At 38.0% G+C, this 19347-nt stretch overlaps 1 protein-coding gene across 1 annotated transcript in view; it reads left to right on the top strand.

Moving 5' to 3' along the window:
- The window catches only part of PREX2 (phosphatidylinositol-3,4,5-trisphosphate dependent Rac exchange factor 2), a 182454-nt gene that overhangs the window by 78294 nt on the left and 84813 nt on the right, over positions 1–19347 (top strand). Inside the window, exons 10-19 of the mRNA XM_069854213.1 lie at positions 1584–1728; positions 3603–3703; positions 9015–9118; positions 10438–10487; positions 11040–11115; positions 11850–11922; positions 13064–13206; positions 13360–13452; positions 14736–14884; positions 17258–17343. Of these exons, the coding sequence (XP_069710314.1) occupies positions 1584–1728; positions 3603–3703; positions 9015–9118; positions 10438–10487; positions 11040–11115; positions 11850–11922; positions 13064–13206; positions 13360–13452; positions 14736–14884; positions 17258–17343 (1020 nt within the window). The remainder of the gene's footprint in view (positions 1–1583; positions 1729–3602; positions 3704–9014; positions 9119–10437; positions 10488–11039; positions 11116–11849; positions 11923–13063; positions 13207–13359; positions 13453–14735; positions 14885–17257; positions 17344–19347) is intronic.

Genomic DNA, 19347 nt, shown 5'->3' on the forward strand with positions numbered 1-19347 from the left:
CCTCTGGTGCAGCTTCAGTCCATTCCCTCTCATCCTGTCACCCATCACTTGGGTGAAGAGATCAACACCCACCTCTCTACAACCTCCTTTAAGGTACTTGTAGACAGTGATAAGGTCTCCCCTCAGCCTCCTCTTCTCAAGGCTAAACAATCCCAGTTCCCTCAGCTGCCCCTCATAACACTTTTTCTCCAGTCCCTTCACCAGCTTCACTGCTCTTCTCTGGACACACTCCAGGACCTCAATGTCTTTCTTGTAGTGAGGGGCCCAAAACTGAACGCAGTATTCAAGGTGCAGCCTCACCAGTGGTGAGTACAGGGGCAGAATCACTTCCCTGGCCATGCCATTTCTGATACAAGCCAAGGTGTTATTGACCTTCACAGAACTGGCCAACCTTAGATTGGCCAAGCTTAGTTCTAGTTGGGCTTTAGTCCTTCTAATTCTCTCTCTACACAATCTCGCTTCATCCTTGTAGTCCTCCTGAGATGCCTGCCCCTTCTTCCGAAGCTCATATGCTTTCCTCTTTTTTTGATATCCACCCAGACCTCTTTGATTAGCCAAGCTGGTTTTCTTCCCCGCTGGCTCATTTTCTGGCACACAGGGATGGCCTGCTCTTCTGCCACCAGGATTTCCTTCTTAAAAAGCATCCAGCCCTCTTGGGCTCCTTGGAAACATCTCCCATGGAACTTTATCAACCAGGCTTCTGAACAGTCAAAGTCTGCTCTCCGGAAGCCCAAGGTGGCCATTCTACTGACCCGCCTCCTGAATTCTCATGGATCTGAGAACTTGGGAAGCAGGCATTTATAATTTTAAAATTCAAATCATGTCTATAAATGTAGCTATAACATTTTCCCTTTCACTTTGAACTTAAAGATGCTTTAATTGTATGTTTACTTAATTATACACAGAAACTATTATTGTGTGTATATATAGGCAATTGTACTGGGTAATGAGAGACACTTCTGTATCTACATCTAGTACCATTGTTAGCTTTTTCCCACAACAGGTACATGTTTTTTCTGGTGATATTTTCAGAATTAGAGAAGTGGCAAACTATTGCTCAGATTGAATATATACAGCTATAGTTTTAAAAATGTTGAAAATCTAAACGGAAACTGAAAGCACGTACACAAGGCGTTCCAGAAATGTGTGGTTTTGTCCAGAATTAATAATTGTTTATTAAGAATGTACATGTGATATGAAGATCTGTGACATTCCTTGGAATCAGAAGCTTCTGTGAGTGGTCAGTAGGATACATGATTCAATGAAACCTGTTTTTTTAATAATCTGTTGCATAGAAAACATAATGATTTTCTCAAGAAGAGAAATAGGAAAAAATAAACAAGTTAGAAATATTGAAATAAGCCCCTTGATAGATTTCTGTTACTGAAAAAATTCTGAAGCAAATAAAAAGCAAGTTGTATATATGCTTTTGTGGAAAAGGGATGAATTAATAAAAAATAATGGAAAACAATTCCTTTACCTTTTTTTTGTATGTAAAATATTGGTATTGCTTCTCCATTTGGTGGAAGATACTGAAATTTAATAGCGATGTCACTTCATAAATTTTTTATCATTTTTGGCAGGTTTAAAATTGGGCATGGAACAGGACACTTGGGTGATGATCTCTGAGCAAGGAGAAAGACTGTACAAAATGATGTGCAAACAAGGGAATCTCATCAAAGACAGGAAGAGGAAATTAACCACTTTCCCCAAATGCTTTCTTGGAAGGTATTTTATGCAGCTTATAGTATGAATTTTAACCAGCTAAAAACACATCTTAAAACTTCTTTAGGATTCTGCAGAAACCATGCTTTAGTTGTAATATTTGTCATGTCTATTTACTTCTCAAAATTTAGCCTGGGTGTAAATTGGCCTGCCTGAAATTTATGGATGTATATTTGTATTCCAGTGTAATTTTATTAAAGAGATAAGGCTGTAAAGGCTCATTGCAAATATGAAAATGCATCCAATAAAATGCTTCCTTTAAAGAAATAATTCCCATCTCTGCCTCTGAAACTGTCCGTGAGATTCAGGCAGGAAGACAGAAAGAGTTATTAAATATTTACATGTTTAAATATTTACCCCTCTTATTAGGAGGAGTTTTATAATGCCATATTATACCTATGGATTAACACAACTGAATGCAAGAAAAAGAGAGTAATAATTACCATAAAAATGTATATATAACAAAAAATATTTTTCAGGGGTGGAGGGGTTATCACTTATTTCATTTGACTGTAAGACAGTTGAGTATGGACAGTATTTTTATAGAGTACAGTGACTGTTTTACACAAATGTGTTGTAGTGAAGATACTACCGGGTTCAAAAATGGAAAGAAAACTTGGGAAATTTTTGAATGCTATCAGAGGTCATATAGCTGAAGAAAACTGAAACCAGGATTAAGATTAATGATGGAGTTGTGTGCTTATTCTTGAATCATGTTCCCTCAGTGGAGTTGTTGGAAGCAGGTAAAGAATACAGTTATCATAGAATCACTAGGCTGGAAAAGATCTTTGAGATCATCAAGCTCAACCATACCCATCCACTACTAAATCATATCACTGAACACTTCATCTATCTGTCTTTTAAATATCTCCAGGGATGGTAACTCAACCACCTCCCTGGGCATCCTCTTACAGTGCTTGACAACCCTTTCAGGGAAGAAATTGTTCCTAACGTCCAGCCTGAACCTCCCCTGGTGCAACTTGAGGCCATTCCCTCTGGTCCTATCACTTGGGAGAACAGACCAACACTCACCTCTCTACAATCCCCTTTCAGATACTTGTTGATAGTGATAAGGTCTCCCCTCAGCCTCCTCTTCTCTAGGCTAAAGGCCTAGAGAAGGAGTGAGGAGTGTATGTGAAACGTTTAAACCTACTATCAAACGTCTGCTTCTCTCTGCTGTCTTTGAAATGGACCCTTTTGAATTACGCTTCTGCTGGTCCCTGGGTCACCAGTTAAAACCCTTGAATACAAAAGTCACATTACCTCACTGCACTGTTCTTTTGATTTGTAGCACGCATACAAATATCTTAGCTGCTATAAATTTGATGTCTCTGAACTGTATCAGGTTTATTAGGATACAAACCAGGCATTTCCTTCACATGTGGTACGTGCCTTCTGTATATGCTTAGGATGTCAATGTGTCTACCATACCTTGAAAGTAACAGGCCTGTTGTTCTATCACACTGTAATTAAGTCCTTCCTTCATGGTATATCTGCCCTGGGCAGGTGTAGAAACTATGCCTGGGATTGCCTTTTGTAATATTTGGCAGTCTCTTCAAGTATGACTGTGCTAGTGTAGGAAAACCCAGAAAACATGGAAAGTCTCCACCATGTGCAAAGTAAACTTCATGTGGGTTAAACTTCAGAGCAGAAAAGAAAATGCATCTCAATGGAAACCACATGTACTTATGTCGAAATAATAAAAAAGTTGAAGGGAGTGGGTTTTTAAAGGGGACAAGACATTCTGAAGACAAATAGGCTTAAGAGTCACTTACTAGGTTAGTAAGAAACACTAGTAACCAAGAGGGCAATGTATTAATAGTAGATCTGGTGGTATGACATTTAAAGTTTGGGTTTTGTGTCTGTTTTTGTTTCAGTGAATTTGTGTCCTGGTTGTTGGAAATTGGAGAGATACACAAATCTGAAGAAGGTGTCCATCTTGGCCAAGCTTTATTAGAGAATGGGATTATCCATCATGGTAAATATAATTAGTTTTAACTTACTTTTTTCCAAGGTAATTGTTGTAAGTAGAGTGGACTTAATTTTGTTTGACAAAAAGATGGGCTTGTTAACGCAAGACAGCTTGTTGAATCTGTATCCTTGCAGGGACCTCATGGGGCCATTGTCCATAGCTAGCAGATTTAGTGGGAGAGGCTCCATTGATGTAATCGGATTACATCTCTGCTCTTGGAATCACAACATTTCAGACAGGGACCTAGAGAAACATTACTGCTGTCTTGTAAGCCAAAACAAATTGGCTGCTGGACGAGGGAAAGGCTGTGGATGTTGTGGATGTGGTCTTCCTGGACTTCAGTAAAGCCTTTGACACAGTTTCTCACAGCATTCTGCTTCGGAAACTGTCAGCCTCTGGCCTGGTCAGGCGCACACTCTCCTGGGTGGAAAACTGGTTAGATGGCCGGGTGCAGAGAGTGGTGGGAAATGGTGTGAAATCCAGCTGGAGGCCAGTGACAAGTGGGGTTCCCCAGGGCTCAGTGCTGGGTCCAGCCCTGTTCAATGTCTTTATCAATGACCAGGATGAAGGCATTGAGTGCACCCTTAGCAAGTCTGCAGATGACACTAAGCTGGGTGGAAGTGTTGATCTGCTGGAGGGTCGGGAGGCTCTGCAAAGGGATCTGAACAGGCTGGACCACTGGGCTGAGACCAGTGGCATGAGGTTTAACAAGGCCAAATGCCGGGTCCTGCACTTGGGGCACAACAACCCTATGCAGTGCTACAGACTAGGAGAAGTCTGTCTAGAAAGCTGCCTGGAGGAGAGGGACCTGGGGGTGTTGGTTGACAGCCGACTGAACATGAGCCAGCAGTGTGCCCAGGTAGCCAAGAAGAGGCCAATGGCATCTTGGCTTGTATCAGAAACTGCATGACCAGCAGGTCCAGGGAGGTTATTCTCCCTCTGTACTCGGCACTGGTGAGACCGCTCCTCGAATCCTGTGTTCAGTTCTGGGCCTCTCACCACAAGAAGGATGTTGAGGCTCTGGAGTGAGTCCAGAGAAGGGTGATGAAGCTGGTGAAGGGGCTGGAGAGCAGGCCTTATGAGGAACAGCTGAGAGAGCTGGGGTTGTTTAGCCTTGAGAAGAGGAGGCTGAGGGGAGACCTCATTGCTCTCTATAACTACCTGAAAGGAAGTTGTAGAGAGGAGGGTGCTGGCCTCTTCTCCCAGGTGACAGGGGACAGGACAAGAAGGAATGGCCTCAAGCTCCACCAGGGGAGATTTAGGCTGGACATTAGGAAAAAACTTTTCATGGAAAGGGTCATTGGGCACTGGAACAGGCTGCCCAGGGTGGTGGTTGAGTCACCTTCCCTGGAGGTGTTTAAGGCACGGGTGGACGAGGTGCTGAGGGGCATGGTTTAGTGTTTGATAGGAATGGTTGGACTCGATGATCCTGTGGGTCTCTTCCAGCCTGGTTATTCTATGATTCTATGATTAAATTCTGGGGAAACAGAGAACAGTAGACTATTTATAAGGACTTAAACCTTTTATTAAGGCTAAGCTTTTTAGGGATACGTGTTCAACTAAGAATTATAGAAGTGAGTGAGTCACAGTTGGCTGTTGGTAAATGTGCCTGCTCATCTGTGAGGTGTTACAAATGGAGCTGGTGGAATCCAGCCTAGAATTCAACAGCTAAATCTCTTGACTGCGTTATTTTCACTATGATGTGTAGTTACTAAAATTGATACTTCTGTAGTGAAACTTTCAGTCAGCTATCTGTGTTTAGCTCATTCTGGAGAGAAGTATCACTGAAGTGGTTCTGGTTTTGAGACAATAAGATGTGATTTCTGGAGGCAATTTGCATTGGTAACACTTTTTTCTTTCCAGAGCCGATCCTCATCTCAGTCTGTTTTACAAGGTATAGCCTAACAAGGCCATGTAAGCGCAATGGACAAACTTCTGGTTTTGAAGGCATGTTCGGCTCACATAGGAACAGTCACTTGGAAAACCAGCACTGAAACAGCTGTAAAGCTGGAACTACTATTCCAACATGGATCCAGGGTGTAAATTTAGATGGAATAATTAATAATATACATTTTAAAACTTAGATACTTCAGCCAGCAATGAATCTAATACATACTTAATACTTTGCTGTGGTGTTTTCAGTGTCCTTGTCTGGAAAGAAAGTGGGAGTAACAGAGTGCCACTTAACTGTGTGCATTTTAAATGTATGCACAGTAGGAGGAAAAACATTGAGATTTTTCATCAGTAGGCATGTAATCTTCTTTAATGTCAGTCTACATGATTTTCCTCCACCATTATTCAAATATCAGATGCTATTATGTTTACTACACACAGAGAATTGTGTTCAATGGCATGATTCTGTTACTAAAGATTCTTCTTCTGATCTTGAAATTTATATCCCAAATACATTCATAGACTTTCTCAATACAGAGTTTAATCAATATTATGTAATTTCATGAGATAAAAGGGTAATTGCATTAGAGCATAGAAATGTGGGCCAGACATGTTACTTTGAATAGTGAATGCAGCTGTGGTTCAGTGAAAATAGAATTCTTAAAATAAAGTTGAATGAACCATCTGTTTTCACAGAGGGAGCAAGAGAGAAAGTAAGTTTGGCTGTTATTCACATTGCAAATGTCGTAGAGGACTTTGTTAGACTTTGCATATTTACTGTGCTGGACATTATTTTCACTGTGTTGGGCTTCATTCTAGCAATGCCAGATCCATGTTGTGATGTGCACTGTTTTGCTTCCTGCTGTGTGAACTCTCACAAGTACAGCAGTTATGCTTTTCCCTTGTGTTTTGGTTTTTTTTGTTGTTTTTTGTGGGTTTTTTTGCCTCCAGTTTTGCAAAAGGGAAGGATCTGTTTGCATGTTGCTTTTTTAAATTCACCTGGTGACATTCTGGAATGCATCAAATGACTTCCATCAGCCAGTGGGCTGAGGTACTTTGTCCAGTCAGTTGCTGCTGCTGCTTACAGATGGAAGCTTCCTCTCAGTGCAGTAATGAGCTTTGTAGTTACCAAACTGATCTGAATTTCAGATAGTTTTAAAATTAATAGGTATTTATGTGGCTGTGCAGTTTCCTGGAATGAAGTGCTGATCTGAGACAAAATTACCCTGGCAAAAATAAAGTAAAGACCAGTTTAAACCTCTATCAGTTCCTTTTTCTTAGTGTGTGACATAAATACCTCAACAGAAAATATAGGTACATTGTTGGGAGTGACATGCAAGACAGCTTGGGGTGGCAGCATTTTATTAACTTTAAGTGTTTGAAACTATGGCCTTGCAAATGTATAGCTGATTATAGTTAAAAGGAAAGCTAGAAAATAAGCTAAATGTTTTCATAGTTTTTTAAGGTTTCCATGTTAGTACAATAGCTGATAGATCATCTGCCCTTCCTTTAGAGTAGAACAAGCCAAATCACATCTAAATGATAGAATATTGTCCCTCTTCAAAAAAGTAAATAGTGATTTACTCCTTCTTTCGCAGCATTCCCTGGATACATGTGGTATTTTACACAATACCATAGTTGGAAGCATCCTTGTCTGGTTTCCTTACTTTCCAGAGTTCAGGATTTGTCAGCTCTGTGGATCTTCTCCCTTAGTTTCTGGTGCACTGTGTGCAAGTAGAGGCTGCAAAGACAGAGCAGTGCTTGTGTTCCTTAGAAGGCAGAGCCCTTTCTCATGGGCAGGCAATGATGGAAAGGTGCTTTGTACAGGGAGTCTCCGATCACTCCCTGTGCTGCATCTCTGTAACAGTGAGGAACAATTTGGCCTTAAGCAATACTGTCCTGGTGGTGTTTTTTTCTGTTTTCTGTAGCTGATGTTTTTAAAAGCTCTTAATATATGCTGATCTAGTGTAATGTATTTTTTTCTCCAATAGTAGGAAATTATTTTTAATTAGAGAACTAGAAGGTATCTTTTCATACTGAGTTAAATGTTTATAATATGTTAAATTGCTTTTACATAGTTGTGCTACGCATTGTATGTGAACATTCTGTAGCCTATATTTGATGTATTGAGAAGCAATGATACATAAAAGAGGTTAGGGGTTATTTTGGATAATCACTGTAGCATGAGCCATCAGTTCAAGGCAACTGGAATAATGTCTTGGGCTTCACTATTACTAGTTATATAAAATATAGGTATAGAAGTTATTTTGCTCTGGCACATGACACTGGTGAAGCCACTTAATATATGAAGTCCAGTTTTTATGTCCACATATCAAATGATGTGTGGAAGTACCAAAAAGCTTGAAAGGGGATAGAAAATGATGCAGGCACAAGGCACCTTACCATCCAAAGTTTATGGTGCCTAACTGAATTTTTTTAAGAGATTAAGGGATGATAGTTTAATCACTTGTCTAACACTGTCAGGTATCTTAGTCTGATTAATGAAGACATTACAGTAGCTTCCTTTATCAGTTGATGACATGCAAATTCAATTTAAAAATCAAAGCTTACATCTGCCAGCAAAGCAGTAATTAATACAAGATGTTAAGGGATCAAGATCCTAGGATGGTGCTAGTGCCTAGTGTTGTCCTCGACCATCTAATGAATCAGCTGTTTTTCGGAAAGGCTTGCTGTAGTGTTGTTTCCAGGAGAAGTTTTGTATCATATGATATGACTGTTTTCACAAAACACTTGAAGTTGTGAGGTGGTTGTTGGAATCCTGTGAAACTCTGGAAAGCCACATTAAGATTCTTTTTCAAGGGCCTTTGGTGAAATAGGTTACCACTGTCATATTGATTGCAAGTCTCTTGCACTGAAGACCTTCAGCTGACTATGTATAGAGGAAGGTGTTCCCTTTCCCTTTCCTCCTCAGTGCAAGACTGGAGATGTGTTGCAGAGGGCTCATATCTTTGTTGACTCATCTGAGATTGACCTTTGCAAGAATTAGAACAGAGAATGATGTGAAACAGTAGTATGAATAGCTGCAAAAGAAGGATTTTGGGGGTTTTTTTGGCTATTTGCTCAATTAGATTTGCAAAAAACACCGAAAGCTAGAACAGGTTTGAGTGCCTAATTTTACAGGCTGTTCCCTCCCTGTTTGTCTGTCTTTGTTTTGCTCTGTGACTTGAAATTGTGTGATTTCTTCTAGATTACTTGAACATCGTGAAAATTTTTGTCATGAGTGACATAAAGGAACTTTAGGCTGATAATCTAATTGGGCTTCCTTCTCTTCCATCTGAAACCTACCTGTTGCTGTGTAATGAAGATGTTATTAGAGGAAGTGATGCTGGCCCTCTTCTCTCTTGCTGATTTCTTCAGAAGGTTGCTTAACACTGCATGACTTTTTTTTTTTTTTTTAATTTAGTTACAGATAAGCACCAATTCAAACCTGAGCACATGCTGTATAGATTTCGATATGATGATGGAACATACTATCCCAGAAATGAGATGCAGGATGTGATCTCTAAGGTACAGAATAGAATAATTGCTGTTGTTGGGGAGAATGCATCAGAAATTGAGGTTCTGCTTAAAAAATAATGTAGAATGTTATGTTAGGATAAATTACTTCTCACACTTGTCTTTCTCTGTGTCAATGAATTTCAATTTTCCATTTGTAAAGGAAGATTTTGGCTTCTTACAAAGTTTAAAAAATTAAAATTTGTTGGGTTTTAGTTATTTTTGTTATTTAATGATTACATATGCAGGACACATTGCCTATGATTTTGGGTAATTCTGAAGCTAGAGTTTCAATCTGTTGCCTTTTTCAGTCCATTTTAATAGACATGAAGTTATATGTAGAAAATGTTTTTAATTTTCTGTTAAATCTGAGTGTCTTTTATTAGTACCTTAACAAGGCAGTAAATCTGCAGTCACGTAGATGTTTAAACACAGATAGTACTATCCATCTACACTACTGAGCATAACAAAATGATTGAACAAAGTTGCCTTTAAACTCATTAATATTCAAACTTTTCATGATTTTGAGGCAGTAGAAAATGTCAGCATTTGAGTATTATATTGCAATGTCATTCATTTTTCTACTGGCATTTGTTAATGTAAGTTGTATGTAGGAAAACCTTGAGTTCTCAACTACCACTCACAGCAAAGTAGGCTGGAATCTAATTTGACACAACTTCTAATTGTTATACATGGGTCTTCTTGCATGTGATAAACATAATTGTTTTATGATAGTCTGCTAAGGAATACTAATATGATATTTTCAAAAAGTAACATTTTCACATTTTCTGATGGAAGTTTCTTAAACTCCTCCAAGTGTTATATTTTTTGCCTTTAATTGAAAATGTTTCCAATCTTTGAGTCTTTTTGCATTTTTTTAAAGTTTATTGGTTAGTTATAATTTTTACTTGTAAGTAGAGTATTGATGCACATAATCAAACGCAGGTTTTTTTTTTACTTTAATTACTTGCTTCGCATGTGGGATCGCAATCAGTGATGGGGAAAACCTTAATGCATAGAAATATTGCTTTATCTTTCAGGTTTTTTGTACTTTTCCTTTGAATTACTAGACCTTCAGAATTTTTTAATGCTACTTTAAAGTTAGTCATTTTTGCATGTGTCTCAGTGAAGCTTACATTAGATTGGACGTGTTTTCTTTCTCATAATTAATTAATCAGTAGTAGTATCTGGAAATATTAAGCTTTGGCACATGAAAATATGTAGAAATTTGAACAGACATTTTTACTATCACTTCCTTAGTGTACCTGCATCTCTTAGGTTATCTGTGGTGTGAACATGTGGTAAATTTACCTCATCTTTCTCTTTAACAGGGTGTACGACTGTACTGCCGCCTTCACAGTCTGTTTACCCCAGTAATTAGGTGAGTCCAATTGGGAAATCCCTAGAGAGTCATTCAGAAGTAGTATATAATCTGAAAGATACTGTGTTTGAATGTGGGAATCTAACCCATCCTTTCTAGATTGGTCTCTTGGGAGCAATCAAACGAGATTGAAGGGCTATCAAGACAAAAAACATGACTGAATCATTAAATTACTGCAAACTCATTCAATATGACCTTTTTTTACAGACTTCTACAGCCTTCTAAGTCCTGATGTATGTGTTTATATGTGTACTGTGTGTATTAATACACTCCTTACTGACACTCCCATTTTTCATTTGGCAAGTCCCAGCTGTGACAAAATAACTGCTTTTATACTCCAGTGATTATCACCCAAGTAGGTATGGTCAACCTGCTCCTTTTAATTGACACAGAAAGGTTTGGCTTGCTTTTTTACTCCAGAGGCAACTTCTGAACCATTACAGAACACTGAATTCATGCTTGCACTAACTTGTTTGTAAAATAAAAGGTTTTTTTCTCTTAGATTCTTTTGAGTTTTTATTTGCATTTTTTAAGTAGTTTTATTTTCAACAGGGATAAAGATTATCACTTGAGAACCTACAAATCTGTGGTCATGGCTAACAAACTCATAGACTGGTTGATTGCACAGGCAAGTATACACCTTTGAATTATGTACATTTCGCATTTAAATTCAGATTTGAAAGGGAGCAATGTATTAAGCAGTATAACATATAAACACTTTGTGTAAAGGTTATTAGAACAGCATGTGTAAGTGTAATCCTCTTAAATTAGGAAAGTAACAGAAATCAGCTGTCAGCAGCCATGCTGTTCATCCCTTTTGTGCTTATCTTTCTTGTTTGCAGTTGAACTTTAAATGTTTTAATAAGACTTAGCTTTGTGATTCAGTGTGTAACATTGTTCATGGCTTAAAATGAAGTGGAGAGGCTCCAAAAAACTCTGAATTACTAACTAGATGGATAAAAGTCAGTACCAATTTGCTGTCATCAGTTCTGTTTTATTTTAAGCAAGCGAGGAACAAGAAGAGGGTATTCTGTTCACTCAATCAACATGCACCAGTTTTATAAAATAAAAGTCAAACTTAAATGCTTTTATACTTTATCATGTTAAGTTTTTATGGAGCATGCAGTGTTACTAAATTTTTTACATATTTATTTGTGACCATAAAGAGGTATACCACATAGAGCTCCCTTCCAACCCGAACTAGTCTACCGTTTTATATGCATTCTGTAAATATATATACAAGGGTGGTGTTGGTAAGAATCTACAACCATTGCCAGCCCTTTGAGGTTACATGGCTGTGGATAGAATCCATGTTGCTGCCATATTAAAATATGTAAATAAAAATATGCTATGGTTTAACAGGGGGATTGCCGGACGAGGGAGGAGGCTATGATATTTGGTGTTGCTCTTTGTGATAATGGGTTTACGCACCATGGTAAGTAAATACTTTCTATACAAGCTATGCTTACCTTTTGTTTAATGATGTCTACATATTTGGAAGGAAATGCAGGGGCTAGTAAAGATATTACAGAAGGGATAGAAAGTTGTTTCATTATATCCCTATGATAGTCTTCAAGATAAAAATAGGCATTTTATGTTCTGCAAATTATGTTCAGTGTTATAGCACATACTGAGGATTTAATCCTCTGAAGTATTAAAGGAGGAAATTTTATTAGCAACTTTGAAAGAAATTTCTGAAGCAGGTAATACATGTTTGTACAGATGAGACAATAAAAAATTAAGAAATATGTGGGCAAGAAAGGAGACATTTTGGGGGGAATAATTAAAGTATGGAGGAGTGTGGCTTTTAAAAAAAGTGAAAGGGTGACAACAGGCGAAAGTAGACTGTAGAAAAATGAGACAATTATAAGGACAGTATCGAACAAAGACGAAGAGAGAGAAGAACAGAGGTATGTAAAGTATCAAAAATGAGGTGAAAAAGGTCACATCTAATACCATCAGAGGGAAGATTTCAGTGAAAAGTTTGAAGCACTAAATAATGTACTGAAATGAAAAGAGGAAGAAATCATGTTTTTCATCAGCTTGTTTAGAGAAGGAGGGAGAATTAACTTCCTCTCTGGTGCTGTTCATTCTTTTTCCTTTGATTTTAAACATGCAAACTGTATTCCTGTACTGTTCTAGTTGCTTCCACATCCCCACAAAACCCATTTCTAATACTGAACCTGGCATGCATCGCCACCTGGAGAGTGCCAGAACTTGGTGGTGAGCAGAAAGCAGAACTTAAAAAAATCATTATTTTAAATCCTTTTTAGGAAAAAAATCTTGTGCTTGGCATTTTCAGTAAAACCAGTTCAGGCTAATGTGTCTTTCTTGGTTTGGTGGAATCCAGATGATGTAGTTGAAAACAAGCTTGGGTGAAACCTATCTGTAATGGATCCAAATAAACATTATTGTTTGCATTAAAAGATAAGATTTTGCTAGATTCACACACCAGAATAGTTTGTTAGCTATAAATATATGTATGAATGTTCAGTAGTTTATGGTTCATAAAAGACATGATATTCAAAAGTTCGTAAGAAGAAGAGGATTCATATGTATGGTTTTGTATCACACAGTGTTAGAGAAAAGTGAATTTAAAGATGAACCACTGCTGTTCCGTTTTTATGCGGATGAAGAAATGGAAGGGTCAAATATGAAGCACAGACTCATGAAACATGATCTGAAAGTAGTGGAAAATGTCATAGCCAAGTCATTACTGGTGAGTGAAACCCAATGATTATATGCCTTGGTGGGTAAAAATATTAATTGTAATGACAATAAATCAGCACTATGTTTTGTGATTTAATGGGGATGGACTTTAGCTCTTCTTAATGACTTTCTGAACAGTATTTTGAACCATTCTGTTTTTCAGATTAGATCTAATGAAGGCACTTATGGTTTTGGTTTAGAAGATAAAAATAAGGTGCCAATCATTAAGGTGGTGGAGAAAGGATCAAATGCTGAGGTACCAAGTATTATAAATTATCTTCTCCGTTTTGTCACAGGTGTATGTTTTGTATGTCTGTTAGGACAATCTGTAGTGGTAGAAAGTAACAAGGACAACTTTCCCAGAAATCTGTAGTTATGAATAGTTTTGGGTTTTTTTTCCTTTGTGTTTTTTTTTGTGTGTGTATCAAATACTGATCTGACCATTATCAACACTCATTTTCTGCTCAGGTAAATTGTCATATTGAGTGGTGATACAAAAATTTCTTTTTATACATTTTGTAATGTTCCAGTGATGACATTAATCATAAGTGGAATAGACATTTTTAGTACAATATGAAATGAGTATTGAGCTAGTCTGTGAGTTGCAATTGTTATGTTTCACAATAAGGATGTATACAACTTTGAATAAAGTCTCTAAGAATCTGAATGAATGAATTACAGCCTTTCTGTTTGTTACTATTGCTTTAAATGCTCTCTGGGTGAATTTATATTCTGCTGGACTGCATGGAAGTCTCTGTATATGTAAAGATAAAGAATAAGTCTCTTCCATGAGAGAAAAAATGTAGACTTAGATTTCAAGCCTTTCTAAATCTCATAGTGGAACAGAAATTTACGATAAAAAGATACAGTTAATCAATAATATAATAGAGCCACAGAGGTATATCCAGGGTTATTTCTAGCAGTCAGGTTCTACCATGACTTCAGATGGCACTAAGACTTAGCCTGTGCCCTGAGCTGCTCTGCCTACTGCTATCAAACTGGTTATGGTTCCTTTCTTGTTAGACCAGAGTTGAAAAACATATGCAGTTTGGCTTGCCATACCTTTGGCTCAAAGGCCACGAAATATTTAAGGATATTGTTTTGGAACTTAATAAATATTCACATTACTAAAATATTAATCAAGTCTTTCCTTATGTAAAGAAGCTTTAGTGCCTTTGAAGAATGGTGGATGCACAAATTGGGTATTGTCATAAAAGAAATAAATTGGCTCAAGGAAAGCTGTTGTGTTAATTATTACAAATATTAACTGATACTACAATACTATCATAAAGTCTTGATTAAGACTAGGTCTTGTAGTCAGGTTTCTTCAGAATGAGTGTGCACTGTACCCTTTGTGTTAATTGAACAAGTTCTAGAAGCATTTTGTGGTGATAAATCTTTTGTGCATGGTATGTGAGGCAGGCATAAAGAATGTCAAGGAAATGTGCATGTCATTTGGGTTGCATGCCAGCAGAAGTAAACATAATGTTAGTGGTTTATAAAAAGGCAAATATATACACAACTGTTACTGTTTTCTAGGTGGCAGGCTTGGAAGTTGGGAAAAAAATCTTTGCTGTTAATGGTGACTTGGTTTTTCTGCGACCCTTCAGTGAAGTGGATTGCTTCCTGAAAGCATGTTTAAACAGCAGAAAGCCCCTGCGGATTCTTATGAGCACTAAACCACGGGAGTAAGTTACCATTCCTTTGGCGGAGTTTTAACAAACTGCAATCAAAGTGAATTTTAAAAGACCAGTAGAACTTCAGGCTGCACTACTGTGAAGTTATTTTAAATGCTGTATCTAATCTGACTTCATAAAGTCAAGTGATTTGATCTGCTTTGATTTTGTTGTATTACATTTGTCAGTCAGCAGAAGTGAAATACAAGAGCTTTACACCATCTGCTCTGCCACTTTAAATACATGTAGGAACCATGAGTGTAAATGAAGTTTAAAATGGACAGTTTTGATCACTTATCTCTTACTGTGTTTATTAACAAGTCCCTCTGTCTGGGGATTAGTTGCTGGTTTGGCAGAAGCTGGACTCTGTGACCTAAAGGGACTCTTCAGTGTGTGTGCTGCTTGTGTAAACAGCAGGAGCAAGTAAACAGTTCTCCGTCTTTGTGTAAAAGAAGCATTTCTGTGCACAGTTTGGACTGTTCCTACCTGAATGCCATTTTTGTTACATAAATAAAAAATAAGGTCTAATGGCTGTTTCAGTCAGTCTGTAAACGAGCATAGGTCTGTTAATAAAGTTAACGCAGTTGTTACTAGTTTATACATACTAAAGAAAGAGAAGACAGTGGTGAGGAATAAGATAAGGAGGAAGTATCTTCTGTTACCAGGTAGCACACAGAGTGCCTTGGAAATGGCTCTGGTTCAGCAGTAGAATGGAGCTGTACTTAGAAGCAAAGGTGTCTTGAGAAATACAATGGCACCCAGAAAGGGGATAAGAGCAAAGAAATAAATATATCATAAAGATGATAATTTGGAAAGGTACACCCAAAAAAACCCCACCCAAAACCAAACAACCAACCAAACAAGAAACAACAACAAAAAGATCCCCCAAAGCAGTAGCTGATGTTTTATCAAGTGTAAAAGGCATATCTTGGCCTTTCTTTAATGTAGATCATGGTTTAACTTCTTACAGAACTTTCCAGTGAAAACGTGCATGAATTTCAAAGTTGAGAGAGATTATCTAGTGAATGAATAGTTTAGAGGAGTTGAAGAATTTGTTTGCTGACTGTTTTTTGTCAGGACATGCTGGGAGCACAACAGTGTTGGCAGAAGAGACAATGCCCTCCTAATTAGCCTGAACTGCCAGTGATGGTCTTTCATAGCTCATTAGCATGTTCACAAAGCATTTTGAGAATGAAACCATGTAGATTGTATCAAAATTAGTTAATATACAAGTATACTAAATGATGCTATAGTTATGAAAATATTTCAAATGGAAATTCCTTAATATCAGGAATATGCTAATATTTAAAAAAAATATAGCTTTAGTGGGTTTTGAATCTTAGATCTGCTGATACTCTTGTCCAAATGCTATATGCTATGTATACCAGAAAAAAGAAAGTACAAGAAAGGATGCAAATGTACAGTCCAAATGTACTTTAAAATCACTTTTCAGCATCAATTTGAATTTGTCTGCTTTTGCACAAGCAAATGAAACTCAGTGAAAAGATCCCTTCAATAATAATGAACCTGGCTGTGCAAGTAAAGACTGCAAAGTTAAATCAGTGCAGTGCTATGCATGACCTAACTAGCTCTGATAAGGGCTAATGCAGCTGCATTGCTTTTCCTGGAACCTGAGCTGATAGCGTGTGGATATGCTAGCTTTCTTTGTGTAAGATCAGGGTTTCATTTTAAGGACTAGATGTGAATTTTGATTCTCAGAACTGTGTTTTTGTTGGTTATGTTTCTTGGTGGATTTATTACAATAGCATTTAGACCAGGCAAGTGTGTTACATGGTTTGCTTGCAAGTTATATGAACAGGAGTAAATGGCTCTTGCTTTACAAAACTCAGTGCTTTGCATATCTGCTCAAAAAACTTGCAGCAAAATAGTTTTTTCAATAAAACTCACCAAGTAGATAGTTAGATGTTAACAAACTTTAATAGGAATCTAGTTTCCACAATCTTCTGCAGCTCATCTGCCAAAATGTGCCATGACCTATTGTCCTCAGGCTCTGTCCTCTTGGCAAAGAGAATGCTTGCTTTCCTAGGGCTCTCAGTGTTGCTGTGCTGTGGCAATTTATCCAAAATGTAGTCTCTTCGGGAGGAATTCTAAAGCTATGGTAGTGCTTTAGTCATACTTGGCATATTGCAGTTCTCTGCAAAAGAGCATTGCGTTCCTTTGGTTTTGGTATCTCGGCTTGCTCTTATTTCTGATGGCACTGCTGCAAGGGATCTGGAGTATGAATGGTGCTGAATCTGAAACTGTGAAATGAATGCAAATGTGGAGTCTTACACCTTTGTAACCTGCTTGTTGTTATCCACTTTGATCTTGAATAACAAAATGCTGCTTTTTTTCTACATTCATATTGAATCTTTGCTTGTATAGGACAGTGAAGATTCCTGATTCTGCAGATGGGCTTGGATTCCAAATCCGGGGATTTGGCCCATCAGTTGTCCATGCTGTTGGGAGAGGTAAGCCCTAAGAGCTGTCAGTGGTAGTGGTAAATATACATTTAATATCTAAATGGCCTGGCTGAGCTAAATCAAGGCTAGATCCAGTGATCCAGCTTAGATTTCCACCCCCACAAAGTAACAAACAATAATAAATAAAATCAAATAAGATTATTTTGTATTCTTATACTTTGTAAGCTTTGGTTAGATTTTCTGGCCTTTTCTTTTGTTTTGTTACATATTTATGCAAAATCACGTTCTCCAGCGAATGTGTATTGGGAATCACTCACTTTCTGAATGTTAATTTGTTATGTGGCAGTATGGTTCTACAATGTTCTGAAAGCATTTTATAGAAAATACACTTTTCATAAATCTTTTCAAGAGTACTAATGAACTAGTTTGCCTTAGTAATTCCATATGATTCCTCGAAATACCTTTTCGTCCATTTTATGATGTGATTGTCAAGTGCTTTCCATCCCTAACTCAGTCTGTTATTGATTGGTGCACTGGTGATAAAAATTGTTGCAGCATTCTTTGTTGCTGTCGCATAGTTTTGGTGGTAGAGCCAGCTAACACACTGTATTTTCTGTTACTGTGGGGCAGTTGTGTCCTTCCCTTCATTCCTCCCTTTGTAATTTGAGGGATTTAAAGTGAACTGATCTGCAAAGTCGTCAGATTTGAGCAGAGCTCGATGATTTTTTTTTTTTTTCTAAGCTAGCGTGCCAGAAATTAGATTTTCAAAAGAAAGTCTAATAAAGTACAGACTGTTGAACTGATGTGATAATTATTTCTGCACCTGGGTCTCAATTCAACTGCCTATCCTTATTCATTAATCACATACTTTATTCCAATTAGCCTAAATAGTGTGTAGGTGCTTGCTTATGTGGTTTGCTAAACCTGAAAGATTTTAAACCTATGCTTAAATACTTTGCTGAATTGGGACTGTGAGTATTTAGAAGACAGTTTTTTGGTTTTTTTTTTGAGAGGAGAGGTATTTAATGAAGCCTATTTAAATGTTTATTGGTATATTCCCCTCCCTCCCTTTCTTTTTGAAATTGCAGGAGCTCATAACAGTGTCATTTCCACAGATTTTCTTTGATGTTGGTTTACAATGCAGTTTTCATCTAACCTGATAATACCTGAATTGAGGGAAATCTGGGTATATTCTTTGTTATTTCCTTGTGAAATATGCTCAGCTGACAAGTCATGAGATAGCTTTTCTATTTTTCAGCCCTTCAGATTCAGTCTAGCCTTTTCTTTCATAGCTAGCCTGTGCACCTCAGCCTTGCAGTCTCTAGGTAATAGATTTTGGCTTCCATGGCACTTTTGTGGCAGTATCAAGAGAGATGTATGGAGGCAAGCATTCAGGTAGCTGTAACTAGGGTCATAGTCCAGCAGGCTGTTTTTCAGGAGGGGAATTGAGTCACACTGAAAAGACTTGGAGACAGCTGCTATTTTTGTAGCACCTATTCAATGGATAGAAGATTTTCCCAGGGTAGTTATTCCATTGTGAACATAAATCATCAAACCATATATTTTATGTTACTTGAAGAAGTAACGAGGAACAGCTGGGAGGGCTGGGCTTGTTTAGCCTGGAGAAGAGGAGGCTGAGGGGAGACCTCATTGCTCTCTACAACTACCTGAAGGGAGGTTGTGGAGAGGAGGGAGCTGGCCTCTTCTCCCAAGTGACAGGGGACAGGACAAGAGGGAATGGCCTCAAGCTCCACCAGGGGAGGTTCAGGCTTGACATCAGGAAAAAATTTTTCCCAGAAAGGGTCATTGTGCACTGGAACAGACTGCCCAGGGAGGTGGTTGAGTCACCTTCCCTGAAGGTGTTTGCGGTGCGGGTGGATGAGGTACTGAGGGGCATGGTTTAGTGATTGTCAGGAATGGTTGGACTCCATGATCCTGTGGGTCTTTTCCAACCTAGTGATTCTGTGAAGAATGTTTTATTTTGCACACCACCACCTCTACCACACCCCAAATATCAAATTTCAGGTCCCCTACTTGCTTATCTTTGAGTAC

The sequence above is a fragment of the Phaenicophaeus curvirostris genome, chromosome 3 (genome assembly GCF_032191515.1).
Source record: "Phaenicophaeus curvirostris isolate KB17595 chromosome 3, BPBGC_Pcur_1.0, whole genome shotgun sequence".
In the NCBI taxonomy this organism is placed as follows: domain Eukaryota; kingdom Metazoa; phylum Chordata; class Aves; order Cuculiformes; family Cuculidae; genus Phaenicophaeus; species Phaenicophaeus curvirostris.